This window comes from Vulpes lagopus, chromosome 21, assembly GCF_018345385.1.
Source record: "Vulpes lagopus strain Blue_001 chromosome 21, ASM1834538v1, whole genome shotgun sequence".
NCBI classification, from domain to species: Eukaryota; Metazoa; Chordata; class Mammalia; order Carnivora; family Canidae; genus Vulpes; species Vulpes lagopus.
Genome location: NC_054844.1, coordinates 24,633,722 through 24,649,433, shown reverse-complemented (window position 1 = coordinate 24,649,433; position 15,712 = coordinate 24,633,722). Strand labels below are relative to the sequence as shown.

At 36.4% G+C, this 15,712-nt stretch overlaps 1 protein-coding gene across 5 annotated transcripts in view; it reads left to right on the top strand.

Moving 5' to 3' along the window:
• The window catches only part of ITPR2 (inositol 1,4,5-trisphosphate receptor type 2), a 471,510-nt gene that overhangs the window by 227,147 nt on the left and 228,651 nt on the right, over nucleotides 1–15,712 (top strand). For all 5 annotated transcript variants that reach the window (XM_041735326.1, XM_041735324.1, XM_041735322.1 and 2 more), the window contains 2 exons: nucleotides 4,363–4,491; nucleotides 5,685–5,805. In XM_041735326.1, coding sequence (XP_041591260.1) covers nucleotides 4,363–4,491; nucleotides 5,685–5,805 — 250 coding nt within the window. The remainder of the gene's footprint in view (nucleotides 1–4,362; nucleotides 4,492–5,684; nucleotides 5,806–15,712) is intronic.

Below are 15,712 nucleotides of genomic sequence, written 5' to 3'. Positions count from 1 at the left end.
TCAGACTAGCTTTCCATGTCCAGGAACTTATATTCTGCTGGTGGAGACAGATTTTCACTTGCTCTTCCCCTGGAAACCTCCAAGGCTGTTTCCTCACTTCCTTCAATTTTATGTTAGAATGTCACCTTATCCAGAGAGGTTCCTCAAGCAAGTTAGGTAAAATAGTAATCCTCAACCATATCCACTCTTCCTGCAGCATAAAAAGAAGCTGTACTTATCCCTGTACAGCTTGCCCTTCTTTACTTTCCTCTAGAGTATCCTATTTGCTCTATTTTCTATTTTCCATTTATATTATGTATTTATTAATTTGTCTATTGGATGCCTTTCTTGATGAGAATAACTCTTATAGAGTAGGGACTTTGTTTTGTTTGATTCACTGTCCTGACTTGTAATCCAATATTTAGCTTTAATTTAATAATAATTTAATAATTTAAAGAAATAATTTGAAAAATAGTGATATATGGGGTTTGGGATTATTTTAATATTTTACAGGTATTTTAAAATATTTAAAAAATAATGACACATGGAATATACCAGAGAGATTTAAATAGTAATTAGTGATATAAGACAAACCTCAAGCACCCTAAGAGTGAGACAAGAAATCAGTATTTAGTAAATGTTTGGAGGACAGGTGGATATCAATATGGGGAAAAATTGATCAGAATAGAATCCATGAGTTAGGTCACTATAGCAGCAAACTCTCAGATAGTGTAAATAGTTAAATGGGAATCAGGACACATATATGGATGGAGGAGGACTCCAATAAAAAACTAGAACAAAATGTGTAGGATATCCCTTCTGTGGAGGGGAGTTTTTTTCTTCTTTATGTTAAGTAAATAGAAATGATCTAAAGAAAAAATAATGGGCAGCCCCAGTGGCTCAGCGATTTAGTGCCGCCTTTGGCCCAGGGTGTCTCGCTGGAGACCTGGGATCGAGTTCCATGTCGGGCTCCCTGCATGGAGCCTGCTTCTCCCTCTGCCTGTGTCTCTGCCTCTCTCTCTCTCTCTCTTTCATGAATAAATAAATAAAATCTTAAAAAAGAAAAAGAAAAAATAGTGCCTGAGTTCTATTTTATTTGACACAATGAAATGTGATGAAATGAACATTCTAAATAAAAGATCAGAATGTGAAAAATATATGTGAAATGACAGTCAAAAAGAGCTTATTATGAAAAATATGTTAAAATGATACGTAATGTATCAGTCATTATCCAGGTCTTACTTCGAGTGGTTAGAAGATTTGAATCATCTGTACGTGACAAAATATAGGCATGAAGTGATTACGTGGAAAGTGCCAAGACTCGTTAGTGATGCCAGAAACACAAAATGACTTTTAGTTATCATTAAGCGGGCAAAAATAGTGATAATTTACAGTTTGAGCAGTCAGTTTCAGCAGGAACCAGATGGCATCCTCCAGGAGATCTGGGCAGTGTGAAAGTGACCAAGAAGGCACAGGGGAGTACCCAGGAATTGGGGACACTGCAAAGCTATTTGCACCCAGGGGAAGACGCAAAGGCAGCACTGTTGTGATTGGGGAAACTGTGGTAGAGCTCAGTGGGAGCTGCACCCAGAGATGCAGACACTGCCAAAGCCTCTGTGAGGAGAAAGAGATGGGATTGGAGGCAGAGACCCAATAGGTACCTGAATTCTTATTCTTCCACTCTGTTCTGCCAGGACCATACAGCAGCTGATCCCAACCAGAGCCTGAAAACAAGAGCTAGTTGGTAGTGATGAGGGACCATCCTGTGCATCTACAAATAGGTTGTAGATAACATTGTCTGTTTATTACTTTAGGGCCTCAGCCTCACAATGGTATAAAACTGCCTATATATCTTCAACTGCTGACTCCTCTTTTGGTAGAATATATGCCAAAAATCTGAAAGTAAATAGAAGAATTTTGCACGATTCATTATGGTTGCAAAAAATTTTAGGAAAATCACATACAAGTCTGGCAAGAACGAAATAAAATAGGAAAATAAGAAAAATGATTTGTATTTTTGGTTATGTATACCTCAATTTATTCCAAAAATGGATTAAAACATGATGGTGCATTGATATGATGGAATAAATTTAACCTTTTAAAATAAATGTTTGGAGAGTCACATGGGGCATGCTTTAAAGGAAATAGTGGTATGTGAATAATATGTGCAAATAGATTGAAAACTTGAAAATATGTGTATTACACATAAAAGTTAATTTAATGTGATATAATATTTTTGAATCATTTCCAGTGTTTATTGGAGTGAGGCAGTAAAAATAAATAAAAGACAGGCTGGATAAAGAAATATTGTTATTTTTAGGATTCTTTTTTTTCCCCTGGAAAGTTTTAAAAAGCTGGCTTCTTATATCTCTTGCTTATCCATGATATTGCAATGTAGGATGCAACGTTCTAGAGGTGCAAAAATATTATCATTCATATGGGGCAGAAAAAATATCTTGAAAAGTTGTTTCGAATTTCTTGTTCAAATGCATTGAGCAATAGAGTCCACATAGTTTTGTAAACTAGCTTTTTGAGGAAAGTCTTTATCTAGAAATAGATTACTTTTACTAATCCATTGACTAAATAAAGCAAATTTCTAAGTGGTTCTTTAGCAAATGTCCAGTTGCAGGTAATTCAATGTGATACCACAATAACTCTGCAGAACCCCACACAATTGTGTGAAATGTCACTGGATGAGGAAGGTTATTTGAGCTGGTTATTGTAGAATTGGTTGGGTACCTCTTCATCTTTAATATATTCTTATCCTACAAATCAGAACTTTTCAATGTAAAAGCTAATAGTGGAAGGATACAAAATGAAATAAATCCTATATCATATCCATCATGGGAAACCTAATTTTATATTAGTTCTGAGACCACATTCAATTTTAGTTCTGATGTTCCACAATTATAACCTAACCCAAAGTTAACCTGAAACAACATGAGTCTTTCTATTCTTTCTTACTCTTTCATTTTAAAAATCAATTGATTTATTCATTTTCCAAGCATTAATTGAACATGTTGTATATGCCAGGCATTATGTTATATTCTTTAACCCTAACTAAATGCATAATTTGGCATGATCTATTTCCTTCAATTGCACTGTTCCCTGCAATAACTGTGAGATTATCTCTAATACAACCCTGTCAGGTAGGTGTCATTTAATAGACAAGGAAAAAATGAAGAGCCCTGCTGGGAAGTGACTTAGAAACAAAGCAATCCCTCCCTGTCCTCTTTTTCCTCCATTCAGCAAATACTGTTATTTCCCCAACCAAAACACTGGGACACCTGTGTAAGGAGGGAAATTTACTCTTTTGTGAGCTTATTTGTGTGAAAGATTTTAAAGCAATATGCAATATAAAGTTAAAGTATAGTTACTTATTCTTTTGATTAATCACCTTACTGAAAAGAAAAAGAAATGATGCAGAAATTTGGATTGTCTGAGAACATCTGAAACATCTGGCCACCATATTTTCCCCACCATCACTGTGCGAATATTTAAACTTTGTTACTCTGCCCCAGTTTTTCAAGAGTTTCTCACACCCTGTGCTTTCTCCCTCCCACTTTCTTCTTCTTTTTATCTTCATGTTTCTTTTTATTACCCAGCTTTTTTTCATTTGTTTTTAATCATGTATCTTAGCTTTTGCAATTTGTCTACCCTGACATCCTTGGAAATTTGTGGTTTGTTTCACAAAATGACCAATTTATGCCTCACTTAATCACATATAAAAATCAGGGCAGGAACCAGGCCTGTGTTCTTTTCTGGTCTATCCTTAGCGTGAGTATGGTCTCTTCTTGCTCAGCCCTACTCAGAAGGAAGCATGCAAAGGCACACTCCCATGCTTCCCAGAGAATCTATGGATGAAAAGGTCAAAAGTGTTGGAAAGAGCTTTATCTTCTTTTAGCTTTCTGTTTTCCTTGCCAAATATTTTCTGTTTGCATCCTCCAGTTTGGGCTAGGTATTATAAATGAAAATATGTAGAATATCCATTAATCACATTCACCACTTTCTTAGAATGACTGTTTCTCTTTGATTTCTTCACACTGAGTGGAAGGGTGGTTTTCCAGCAAAGTCATGCTTGGAGGCAGAGGGAGAAGATTGGTGTACAAGAGTAGGGAGAAGCAGAGTAGGGACGAAGGGACTGGAGGGGAGGTCTATGAAAGAATTCTGATCCAAGGATAAAATGACAACCAATGTAAAGGAGCAGCTACACCAGAATGATGAAAATTTAATAGATTTTCAGCAAAAATGTGTCTATTCAAAGCAACTTTCAAAAGCAGAAGAAATGTTACAAATAACAGTATCAGATAAATTTTTACAAGGTTTCAGTTAGAATTCAAAGATGTGATAAGATATATTGAGCTGTTCAATTTTTCTCTCCAGGTTTGCAACACAACCACAGATAGGAAACACGCAGACACCTTCTTGGAGAAGTGTGTTACAGAGTCAATAATGAACATTGTGAGCGGCTTCTTTAATTCCCCCTTTTCAGACAACAGTACCAGCCTCCAGGTAACCTAAACAAATACAGGAGCATTCTGACACAGAATTTATTTTACCATATTTGCATAAGAAAAGACTAATCGGTCAGCAAGTCATTTCCTACACTTCTGGAGGTCACTTTTCTCTCATATTATTGATGTTTAATCCATTTCTGAGTTTACCAAGCTTTATTTTTAAGAAGCCTCATCTTCAAATTGAATTATTCCTGTTCTTCCTCCAAGCGTAATAGAAACATTCATGTCAGTACTTTGGCTGTTTGCCAAGTGTTGCAATAAATGACTCTTTAAATGGATAGGCATTTTGACTCAGTAAATTGACTTTAGTAATTTATCCTGAAAGAATTAGCAGGAATTTACATACTGAAATTTTCATTCAAGTATTTATAATACTTACAAATTGACATCAACCTTAAATGACCACAAATAGGGGAATAGTTAAATAATGGTGTATCTGTCAGATGGCTTGTTACATAGCATATGGAAATCATGTTTTAAAAGAAATATTTATGACTAAGGATGATGATTATGAAGTAATATTATGTGAAACAGTCCCTAGAATTGCATTATAGTATCATCCAACTCTGCATGTGTAAAGAATATATGTGCATATATACACAGAAAAACTCAGGAAGTAAATATCTTCAAAATGTTGATACTGATCATCTCTACATGGTAGGGTTATTGGTGATTTTCATCTCTGTGGGTCCCAAAAATTCTGTAGTAATTTTGTATTATTTTTATAAAAAATATCATTTTTTATTATATTTTCTTTACAGAAAACTTTTGAACTATTAGAACCATATGAAATTGTTTTTATAGGTCAAAATTGTTGTCTCCTGTCTTTGCTCATCATATGAAACAAAAATATACAATCAATCAATCAAACAAACAAACAAACTCAGAACATTGCTCTATTTATATGTGGAAATAAACCAGAGATTATTAAAAAATACTTAAATTCATGTGTTCGGCTTCAAGAAATGCCAATTTTTTTTCTGATTAACAATATAAGTAAAATGCAAGTAATCGATTTTCCATTGCATTTGACATGGTGCTTGTCATGAATGGGTACCTAATAAATGTTTGTTGAATGAGATATTCTGTAAATGGCACTGATGAGCCTATTTTGAAGAGCCTTTTTGATAATGCATAGATGCCATGTTAGGAGTTAGGCCTATTTGCATACTTTCTTTTTGTTTTCAGACACATCAGCCAGTTTTTATTCAGTTGCTGCAATCTGCCTTCAGAATTTACAATTGCACCTGGCCAAATCCAGCACAGAAATCCTCCGTGGAGTCTTGTATCAGAACTTTGGCTGAAGTGGGTAAGCCGGAATGTCGAGTTTTACTTACTTTAACATTTTGTTAAAGAAATCAGACTTTTGGCTAATAGCCAATACAAGCAGCTTCCCAGTTTACAACTTAATAAAGGTATGGTTTCTCTAAAGCTGAAGAGGTTTAGAACTTCAGTTCAGAACTGAAGAGCAAACAGTTCTGAACATTGCTTACTTTTGGGGAAGGGAATATAATTATTGTATTTCTTTTTTCAAATATTAAAAATTTATTTATTGAGTTTTAATTGTATTTCTAATCTTAATATTGTATATAACACTCTAACATAGCTTGGTAAGATTTTACAGGAATGAGTTTAGTTTAATTGTTATCTCAGATTTCATTATGGAATTGTCTTGCCTGTTAAGTAGCCTGACATACTAATACCTTCATAGGGCAGTGGGACCTTTTGAGGGTTTTTTAGTTTTCTAATTTGGCCTGAAATCCATTAGTATTAACTAAGGGCCTGTTGTATACAGAAGCCTTCAGAAATTACAAATGAAATGGAAGGCAAAGGGATGATTATAGCTAAGTGAAAGTTAGTAGATTTTAGAGGGAGTTTCTCATAAATTCCTCTTCCCTCCCTCCCTTCCTCCCTCTCCCCCTCCCTCCCTCCCTCCCTCCCTCCTTTTTTCCTTCTTTTCTTCCTTCCTTCTTCCTTCCTTCCTTCCTTCCTTCCTTCCTTCCTTCCTTCCTTCCTTCCTTCCTTCCTCCTTGCTTCCTAGGTAATTAGGGCTGTTCTCCAGATGGCGGAGGGGAGCAGGAGAAAGAAATACTGGACTTAAAAAAACAAACAAACAGATGTGCCTGACCATTTTCTCAACTAATGCAGCCCTGGGAAGGGCAGCTTATAGTGTCTGTCATCACCATTAACATTTATTGAGCACTCACCATGTGCATTGCTAAGGAATTTACTTGATTTGTTTCATTTAATACTTGGATAGGTTCTTTGGTAATTTACATTGTACAGTTGAGAAAAACAGAATTATCCAGATTAGGTAACTTGGCTAGGGTTATAGTATATGCTCAGTAAATATTCGATAAATGAATCAATGATTTAACTAATTAATGACCATGTAAAATTGTTTTGTCTTTCTCCCACCTACAGTTTGACCTAAGTGACTATATATTAACAAGATTTAATGACTGCTCAAGTTTAATTTGAACAAGTAACAAACTTAAGATAACCTAAGGGATCCATTTAAACATTTTATTTTTACTTTTTTTTCAACTTAAAAATTTTAGAAGTAAGAAACTTAAGGGAGTTCATCTCAGTGATTAATTATAAATAAGTATCAAACTTGACAGATTTTCTGTATACCAAAAAGAAACAGAGACTACACTGTGTAAAACACATTATTCACAATTGCAACAAAAATATCAAATACTTAGAAGAACAGTTAACAAAAAACATCAGAGAATAATAGTATAAAACTTTTTTGAGGGCTATAAAAATGTTTAGTAAATGAAGAGCTTTACTATTATTGGATTTAAAAAATTCCTTTTGTGAGGATGCTGGCTCTCCTCAAATAACTGATAAGTTTAATGCTTCAACAGGCTGTGGACTCTCCTCCCTCCTCACAGCCCACTTGGCCTTAGGTACCACATGTGGGGTCAGACCCTGCAAGGATGTGTCACCTGGGAGTGTGGTCTCTGACACTCCTCTATGAAGGCACCCTCCTTATCTCCTGTAGGTTCCAACAGTCTACCTCAGGCTGCTGAGGGACCTTTTTTCCACGGGGGGTGGCCTCTGTGCTGAGTCACTCCTTCACATGCACACCTGCATCACCTTTGTTACCCTGTACCAGGCTGTCCCCCACCCCATCAAGTTCTGATTCTCCACCCTGTGCAGCCTCCACTGCACAGGTACCTTCCACTTCTTTTTGGGTTCAGAAGCTCTGGGTCACTTCATCTCTCTGTGCACTTCTTCCCCAGTGCTGACACCTACCTTTGCTCTGCTTCTCCTATAGATTTTAGGACTAAACCCTTCAAGAAGGAAAGGGAAGAAATAAAGAGGCCACAATAGGTATTGTGTCAAAAATAAAGAACACAAAAGAGAAGCTCATACGTCCTTCTCCGATTGACTTATTTCACTCAGCATAATACCCTCCAGTTCCATCCACGTTGAAGCAAATGGTGGGTATTTGTCGTTTCTAATTGCTGAGTAATATTCCATTGTATACATAAACCACATCTTCTTTATCCATTCATCTTTCGATGGACACCGAGGCTCCTTCCACAGTTTGGCTATTGTGGCCATTGCTGATAGAAACATCGGGGTGCAGGTGTCCCGACGTTTCATTGCATCTGAATCTTTGGGGTAAATCCCCAACAGTGCAATTGCTGGGTCATAGGGCAGGTCTATTTTTAACTCTTTGAGGAACCTCCACACAGTTTTCCAGAGTGGCTGCACCAGTTCACATTCCCACCAACAGTGTAAGAGGGTTCCCTTTTCTCCGCATCCTCTCCAACATTTGTTGTTTCCTGCCTTGTTAATTTTCCCCATTCTCACTGGTGTGAGGTGATATCTCATTGTGGTTTTGATTTGTATTTCCCTGATGGCAAGTGTTACTTTAAAAAGATCCACATAACAAAATGTCCAGATGGATATAAATAAAATATTAACATTGATTATCTCTGAGCAGTGAAATTATAGGTGAATCTGGTTGTGTCATTCATGCTTTAGTGTGACCTCTGAGTTTTTAATAATATACTTTTCAAGCTATAATGAAACAGTACTAAAAGCATTTTTATTTGGATGAAATCATCTGTGGAATATACTAACCATTAAAAGATAAAATCCAAAGGAAAAGCAAAGAAATAAGCTGATGTTATTTTTTTTCTACATAGGAGTACATTGTCTTTGCTGCCAAGTATATTTCTATATTTTACATTTTAAGGCAGCCTCCCCTCGTCTTCCTTCTTTTTCTCTCTATCCTCCGCCTCTTCCACCTCCTTCTTTTTCTTCTTGTCCATCTTGTCCTCCCCCTCTTTCTCTCTCAGTATTTATTTAGCAAATGCAGTGCTGGTGGTGGGGGGGGGACACCAGTTGGCCCTACATAGAACATAGAAGGCATACTGCTCATAACACTTAAAAATTGAGCTGAAGAACGTTAAGCCATAGAGGAGACCCCACGCTGTGCCTCCCATCTCAGTTCCCACTCCAGTGGTTTCTTGTGAAGTCAGACCAGTTCTTGCACAGCAGGATGGCTGAGCTTTGGGGATTTAAAATAGTCATCAATTTATAAAACATTTTCTAAATAAATAAATAAATAAATAAATAAATAAATAAATAAATCAGCAATACTCTCTTAGTCTCAAGATAACCTTTTATTTCTGTTACAGGATTTCATTTTCTACCAAACTTCTGCTGGCCCAAACCTCATGAATTAGCAGGATATTTTAGTGATTTTTTGTATGCTTTAAAGAACATGCGTGGGGCAGCCCGGGTGGCTCAGCGATTTAGGGCTGCCTTCAGCCCAGGGCCTGACACTGGAGACCTGGGATCAAGTCCCACGTCGGGCTCCCTGCATAAAACCTGCTTCTCCCTCTGCCTGTGTCTCTGCTCTCTCTCTGTCTCTGTCTCTGTCTCTCTCTCTCTCTCATGAATCAATAAATAAAATCTTAAGAAAAAGAAGAATATGTGTGATAGGAAGTCAAAAATTAATTATATCTAAGCCTGTAACCAAGGTAGGTTTGGAAGAGCGAGGCTTTGGTGTAAAATCTGTTTTACCTTTGTGAGAAGGCCCATTTTCTTTCTCTTCCTGGTTTGTTCTTTCCACTTGGAGCAGTTTGGAAGCTCTAGAAATTCTAACCCCATGATCCCCTTGCATGTGTACCTCTCCTTCCTTCTCCTCCATAAAGGACTTCCTTCCTGGACCACTGGAGGAATTATTCAGTGTTCTCTCCTTGTGTCTTTCATCACCTAAAGAAATGTGCCGCCAGAGTAATCTTTTTGAAGTGAGGTTCTCTCTGTTGGTTTAAAAACATCAACAACAGAGTCCCTAGCCTCCAGCACTATCCCTTTGTCTAACTGAGGACAGACTTCTTGTCACATTCATGGCCTTTACAGCACAGCCCTGCCTCACCTCTTTGACCTCCTTGCTCTCTGATTCCCCACACCTGTGTGACGGTGGACCAGGATTATGCCCCATGCCTTGCTCATGCTGTAACTTACTTTCTTATTCTCTGTTTCCTTCTTTTTCATTCTCTTTTTTCTTTTTCTTTCTCACACCAGTTTCTACCATTGCTACCTGTCATCACCTTTCCTATTATTCAAAAATTTTTTTTCAAGTTCCTCTATGAAAGCCATTCTTAACTCTCATATCTAGAGCTGAGCTTGTCCCCATTTGACCACTGACACTTTTCCTATGGTCTTTGTTTGATCATGGCTTATCCCATCCTAAGTCCTCCTCTTATTTCCCCTATTAGACTTTGAGGGATGATGATTATGAAGTGCCAGTTACAAAGACATGAATAAAAAAAACATTGTCTAGGATGGAGAAAGTGAAAAGCAAATCCTGCTCTGCCATAATTAGACCACATCTTCTTTTGTTTGTTCATGGATGCTGTGCCTAGAAAAACAGGATCAAAATGAAAGGCATTCAGAAATGAGCATCCACAATAGGAGAGTGACCTAAACCCACCTTATTGGATAGTGATTGAAAACATTTGAAATATTTAGGCAAAGGAGAGAAGTCTGAGGGAAGACAATAATCTTTCAACCTTTGAAGGTGATAATGGACTTCTTTTATAGGAATAGGGTTATAACTAATATATGGCAGCTGCAAGGGGCAGATTTTTGTCCCACTCTAAAGAACAACTATTTTACAGTCAATACTCTTTTAAAACCTTACTGGTCATGTTTGATTTTTCTCTTTTGTTCACTTCCATTAAAGAGCAGGTTCTATTGGCTCCACTTCCAAAATACATTTTTTCCCTTATCTTGCATGACACCCTTGTCCAAATTCACCATCATGTGTCATGGGTTGCAGAACCATCTTCTTACTGAACACCTACCTCCACTCCTGTTTTGCTACCATCCGTTCCCTACACAGTATTTAGAATGATCTTAAAATGTACATCAAATCGTTATCACTTATCTACTGTTATTACACTTGAAATTTGTATTCCTTACCATAGCTTAGAAAGCCCTCTATCATCTGAGCCTCCTCTTCTTTTTCTACCTTTCCTTCACTCTTCCTCCCCCAACTCTGCTACTCCACCCACACTGGTCTTCCCCCTGTTTCTAATCCATACCAGATTTTTTCTCATCTTAGGACATTTATGTGGGCTGTTTCCTCTATCTGGATTCTCCCCCCACAATTGTCACATACTTAGAATAGAAGTGCTCAGTGAAATGTTCCAGAACATCCCATATACAGTGTCCCAGCCTCTCCCTGCTCCTTACCCTATTTTATTATTTTTTTTTCCTCTTAGCATTTTCACTATTTGAAAGCATCTTGTCTGTTTATTTAGTTACTTTTCCATCTTGTTCTCTGCTTTTCCTCTTAGAAGATAAATTATGAAAGCAGGGACTTTGCGTTATTTACTGACTGTTAGGACCTGGAAGTGCCTGGCACTGATTACGCAGGTTAATGAGTGTTTGTTGACTGAAAATAAACCATGGGCTAGGAATATTGCAAATAGTGAAGTTTAGGCTTAAGTAACTCATCCAACTAATAAATAGTTGAGTTGGGGGGTATCTGGGTGGCTCAGTCTGTTAACCATCTGCCTTCAGCTCAGGTCATGATCCTGGGGTCCTGGGATCGAGCCCTGCATTGAGTGGGAAGCTTGCTTCTCCCACTCCCTCTGCCTGTCACTTTCCCTACTCATGCTTAAATAAATAAATAAAATCTTAAAAATAAAAGTAGTTGAGTTGGGTTTAAAATCCAGATTTTTCCGAGTGTGAAGTTTGTGTTGTACTGCATTACCCCAGAAGTCGTACCTTAGGAAGCCCTAACATATAAAGTAGAACTTGGCAGTTTGGTTCGCTGAGTAGGAATTTATCTGAATTTTACAACTCAGGTGCGAAAATCATTTTTGTGTTTCAGTGACTCTTTAGGAATACAAAGAGGCTCTACCATTTAACACAATTCAAATATGTTAGAATTTATAATATTGGAGAAAACAAAGAGGATACATACTTAAGCAAAAGTCAAGAGAACACTGTTTTTATAAAGGAAATGTTCAGGGCATTTATAAATTGGTAAACACATTCCTATAAATGCAAATATCTATTATAGATCTTCCTCAACTTATGATGGGTTACATCCCTACAAACCCCTCCTAACTTGAAAATATCCTAAGGTCTAAAATACATTTAATACATCTAACCTACTTAACAAAATAGCATAGCCTAGTCTGCCTTAAATGTTCTTGGGTCATTTACATTAGCCTATGGTTAGGCAAGATAATCTAACACAAAGCTTTTATTCCTTAATAGAGTGTCAAATATCTCATGTAATTTATTGAATATTGTACCAAAAGTAAAAAACAGAATGATTGTATGGATGCAGAACCCTCATGATTATGTGACTAGTCAGTGGAACTGTGGCTGCCACTGTCCAGAGTCATGAGAGAGGATTCTACTGCATATCACTAGCCTGGGAAAAGATCAAAAGTCAAAACTCAAAAGTACAATTTTCTACTGAATGTGTATCACTTTTGCACCGCTGTAAAGTCGAAAAATTGTGAAGTCAAACCACTCTAAGTCAGGGACGTTCTTGTTGAGTTAACATTTATAAAACACTTCACAATTTGTAAAGTGCTCTCAAGTACATAAGCTCAACTCATCTATCATCAAAAATTCTTAATTCTCATTGTTATTTGTACATTAGATACAAAAGGTAGTAAAAGGCAAGAACACTTCTTTAGTCAGTGCTTACATTGCTGAGAGCAGTGAGTGTTTATTGAGTGTCAGACAGTGTGGTAAACTTTATGATGTGGACATACTTTTTACCCCATTTTACAGTGAAGATGTGAGTTCAGCAAGGTTAGGCAGCTTGTCCAAGGTCACACAGTCGGGTGGGGACAGAGCTGGGATCTTCTAAATGGATAGGCTAACAGACATTTGTGATGTTCTACTATCACAAATCAGTTTAAACAAGCCTTACCTGTTTTATGCCTTTAAGATACAAAATACAGATCAAGATTACCATCTTGATTTAAGGTGTATATGAAATGAATGCATACAATTTTCAGAAAATTTAAAAAGAAGGTAAGGAGATAGTGAATTAAGTTAGTAGGTGTTTGAGAGGAAGTCCTCATAGAAAAAGAGCGCTTCCTATCAGTTATTTGTCTTTTTTTTTCCTTAATGAATACTCCAGAAACTTTTATCAGCTACTATCAGATGTATTGAGGCCATGATCAGTTGTGCATTTATTATGTCACGTTCAGTTTTTCTGATAAAACTTCATAAGCATTTAAAATGGAAGCTGGGGCAGCCCGGGTGGCTTAGCGGTTTAGCGTCGCCTTCAGTCCAGGGCCTGATCCTGCAGACCCAGGATCGAGTCCCACATCAGGCTTCCAGCATGGAGCCTGCTTCTCCCTCTGCCTGTGTCTCTGCCTCTCTCTCTCTCTCTCTCTCTGTCTCTCATGAATAAATAAATAAAATCTTAAAAAAAAAGAAGCCCTAAAAATCTATAGAACTTTGAAAAAAAAAATGGAAGCTGTGATCAATTGTGAATGTACCATGTGTATCATGTTAGGTTTATCCAAACAAACTTCCTAAGCTTCTAAAAGCTGAGATGCTTTTGAAGATTTGTATCTGCAGAAATTACCAATCATTAACCTCCATTGCTACACTTTCTTCCAATTTATGTCAAATTTGAAATTGGTAGGAAGATACAGGGTCTTAAGTGATCATAAATGTGAATTCCCAGGCAATGTCATCAGCTGCAAGGGTGCCTAACTGGAATGTAAGGCATACACATGTCTATCATTCTCTACCCTCAATAACGTAAAGTAAGGCTGGTTTGGGAGCAAGTCAGGATGGGGACCTCTGGAATAGATGCACACCATGGTGTTCACTGAGATTTGAGAAATGTTAGGGCCATTAAGGCCATGTCTTTAATGCTCTTGGTCAGTTCCTGTTCCTCAGTTTACTCTTGTATATAAAGCACAATAACACATGTTAGAAGTAATTTGAGAAAAAGAATCCAAAAATTACTCCCATATTATTTCACTTAAAAAAGAATTTTGCTCCATGTGTTTCATAATCTTCAAATGATTTGGGGGGATTAATGTTGGGTACTTTGTTGGCAACAGAATCTTTTTTCCAAATGGAAATTCTGTAAAATATCTTCTACAAATGGTTTGAATAATGAACATCAATCTTCAAGCCAATTGTTCCCAAAAAATTTGAACATGTAGAAAATAGTAACCCTTTGAGGAGAGAAATTCAGTGTCTATTAAACAACCAAATCTACTTTTAATCTACCTAGGGTGTTACAGTTGATTGTATGATGAGTTTGAAATAAGGCACCCCCGTAACTCTAGTTTTTAAAAACATTATTCCTTTTTAAAAGTTAAAGCTGAATAAGCTACAAGATAGGACAAAATCCTATAATATTTTTCACGTATTCATTGATTCATTTGATTTATAATGACCCTTGTTTTCTGAAACATACTATTTTAATTGTTTGGCAAATAAAATCTCAAACTGTATTTCCTGCCCTCAATAAATTTCTAGTACATTGGGAGTAAATATAACAGGTACAGAAATCACAGAGCAGAATAAGTGTCTTAACTAAGCAATACTAAATACCTGATCTGTTATAGTATTAGAGCCTGAGGTAGTGCCTAAAGCTCAGTAGATACTCAATAAATATTTATTGCATGAATAAAATAAATGGATGAATACAAATAAATGAGTCAATATCCTACTCTTATCATTGACTGCATAGTATCTTATTATGTGCCTATATTCTAAATTATTTAACCCTATTGGCTAGATATTTATGTTGTATCTAATCATTTCAGATATGAGGGAGAATAAGGTAAATACCTATGAGTAGAATTTCTGGGTATTTAAATTTTGACAGGCACTGCCCTCTGTAGAGATCATTTAATTTACATGTCACCAGTGATGTAGGAGAGCATTTTCCCCCTTGGTAACATGTCATCATCAAATTCTTAGATCTTTGCCAATCATATCGTTATCAATAATATCCTTATAAATATAATCATAGAAAATATCTATGTAAATAAATAAAAGTATTGTCATATATGTTTCTCTTTTAATGAGTGAAGAAAAAAATCTATCCATATTATTGAGTCATTGGTATTTCCTTTTCTGTGGCTTGTCACTTCTTATACTTTGCCTACTTTTTCTAAAGGTTTTTTTTTTCTTAACAGTTTCTTAATCATTATAACCCCGTATTTATTAAGGAAATATGCTCTTTGCCCATAAGTAACAATTTAAAAAAGCTTTTTTCATTTGTCATTTGAATTTTTATTTTATTTTTGGGGTGTACACAAATTTATTTTCTATTAGGCTTACAGATTTTCTTTCATCTTCATGATGGCCTTGATCAGTCTGAGATGTTTTTTAAATTCCCATTGAGAGTTTTCATGGTTTTAGTTTGTTTGTGTATTTGGTGGGGCTGTGTACAATTTCGATCTATCTGGAATATATTTAGTTATAAGGTAGAAGGTATGGAATCAGCTTTATTTTTTCCAGATGACTGATCAGGTGTGCCAATACTAGTTATTGCATAACCCATAAAATTATAGTCTTTATTCAATTTGGGGATTAAGTGAGTATACTTTGAGCGCCAAACAGGAAAGATGCATTTCATATCTTTAATGTTCTTTGCATTTAACAACACTAGTGCTTTGGTAGAGACTTACTTCGTATATCGTGACATGGTACAGAAAAAGACACCACTGCCCACTCCA